General features: G+C 64.3%; 1 protein-coding gene across 3 annotated transcripts in view; it reads right to left on the reverse strand.

Moving 5' to 3' along the window:
* Positions 1–1,087, reverse strand: part of DPH7 (diphthamide biosynthesis 7) — a 13,274-nt gene extending 12,187 nt beyond the window's left edge. The window contains exons 1-2 of one of the 3 annotated variants that reach the window (XR_003048198.1): positions 796–1,087; positions 13–146 (exon numbers count right to left, since the gene is read on the reverse strand). Coding sequence is in view for 2 of the 3 variants with exons in the window: in XM_015594283.2 (XP_015449769.1) it covers positions 13–146; positions 796–1,005 (344 nt within the window). In the remaining variant the exon portion in view is untranslated. Of the gene's footprint in view, positions 1–12; positions 187–795 lie in introns of all 3 variants that reach the window. The other 2 variants (XM_015594283.2, XM_015594285.2) reach the window with 2 other exon arrangements.
* Positions 1,088–1,148: the final 61 nt, after the last annotated feature.

Consider the following 1,148-nt stretch of genomic DNA (forward strand, 5'->3'; position numbering starts at 1 on the left):
TATTGTCTGTACCATTTCATGTCCAGGATGGCAGAAGTATCTCTTCTTTGAATCTCAACCAGGGGGCACGCAGAGCTGTCCTCACTGAAACTGTACAGGTAGAGACGGCCCAGACGGACCTGCGGCTCGTCCATGTCCAGTCCACTCTGCAAAAACGCAGATGTCCTCCGATTACCCTACCGGACACTGAGGGTGGGAACGGGGTGGCGGGAAAGGAAAGGTCAGTGCAGACCCTGGAGCGCTGCCTGCGAGCAGCACCTGCTTCTCCCAGCTGGAGAAATGCCTCTCCCGTCCAGGACTGGCCAGCACACCCACCAACGGGCCCTGTGCGCCTGGGACAGTCCCAGCTTAGGCCTGCTGTTCCAGTGCCAGCTCTCACTCTTAAGTGTACTTGTCTGGACTCACACAGATGCTCTCAAGAGGCGAGTACAGCTCCTACGAAATCCTATTTTCTCTCCACTCTAAAATTCATCCAGCAGCAGAAGCCACGCCTGCATACAGTGGGCTTTAGAGACGCCCGTTTCTAACCCACATCCCGGCAACGAGGCCAAAGTGGCTGCTTCACCTCGTGACTGCACGCAAGACTTTGTCTCTTCCAGCTTCCGCAGCTGCAGACGGGAGAGGCCTGGACCCGGGGGGCCGCTCTGCCTTTCCGGAGCCTTACCCGGCCCTTCCCGAGACCTTTCCCGACACAGGCGCCTGGCTCTGGCGCTTCGGCTCCTCGGTTAATGCCACTCGGGGAGCGTGGCCCTGCAGACCCACGGTCAGGCCGCCCTGGGTGGGGGCACCGCGCACCTTGTCCTCCGGCTTCTGCAGCTGGTATGTGCCGCACGCCAGCAAGTGCCTGCAGCCGTCCAGCGGGCACCACTCCACCGAGTCCGCGGTGTACTCCGTGTCCACCGCTTGCAGCAGCCGGACGCGACTGCCCGTTGCCCAGCAGTCGGGGGTCGCGGCGGTGACGGGGCTGGAGGACACCGGGCGGCGGAGGCGGGATGTTGAGGCCATGCTGCGAGCCGGCGCCGGGCGCGGGAGGACAACACAGCCCGGGGCAGCGACTTCCTCGCGACTCCTTCCGGGGCGCCGGGGCGGGACTTCCGGCCGCTGTTGCTGCCCGCGGAGACCGGGCTGCTGCGCCCCCTGTCGGCCGG

Source organism: Pteropus alecto, unplaced genomic scaffold (genome assembly GCF_000325575.1).
Source record: "Pteropus alecto unplaced genomic scaffold, ASM32557v1 scaffold67, whole genome shotgun sequence".
Classification (NCBI taxonomy): domain Eukaryota; kingdom Metazoa; phylum Chordata; class Mammalia; order Chiroptera; family Pteropodidae; genus Pteropus; species Pteropus alecto.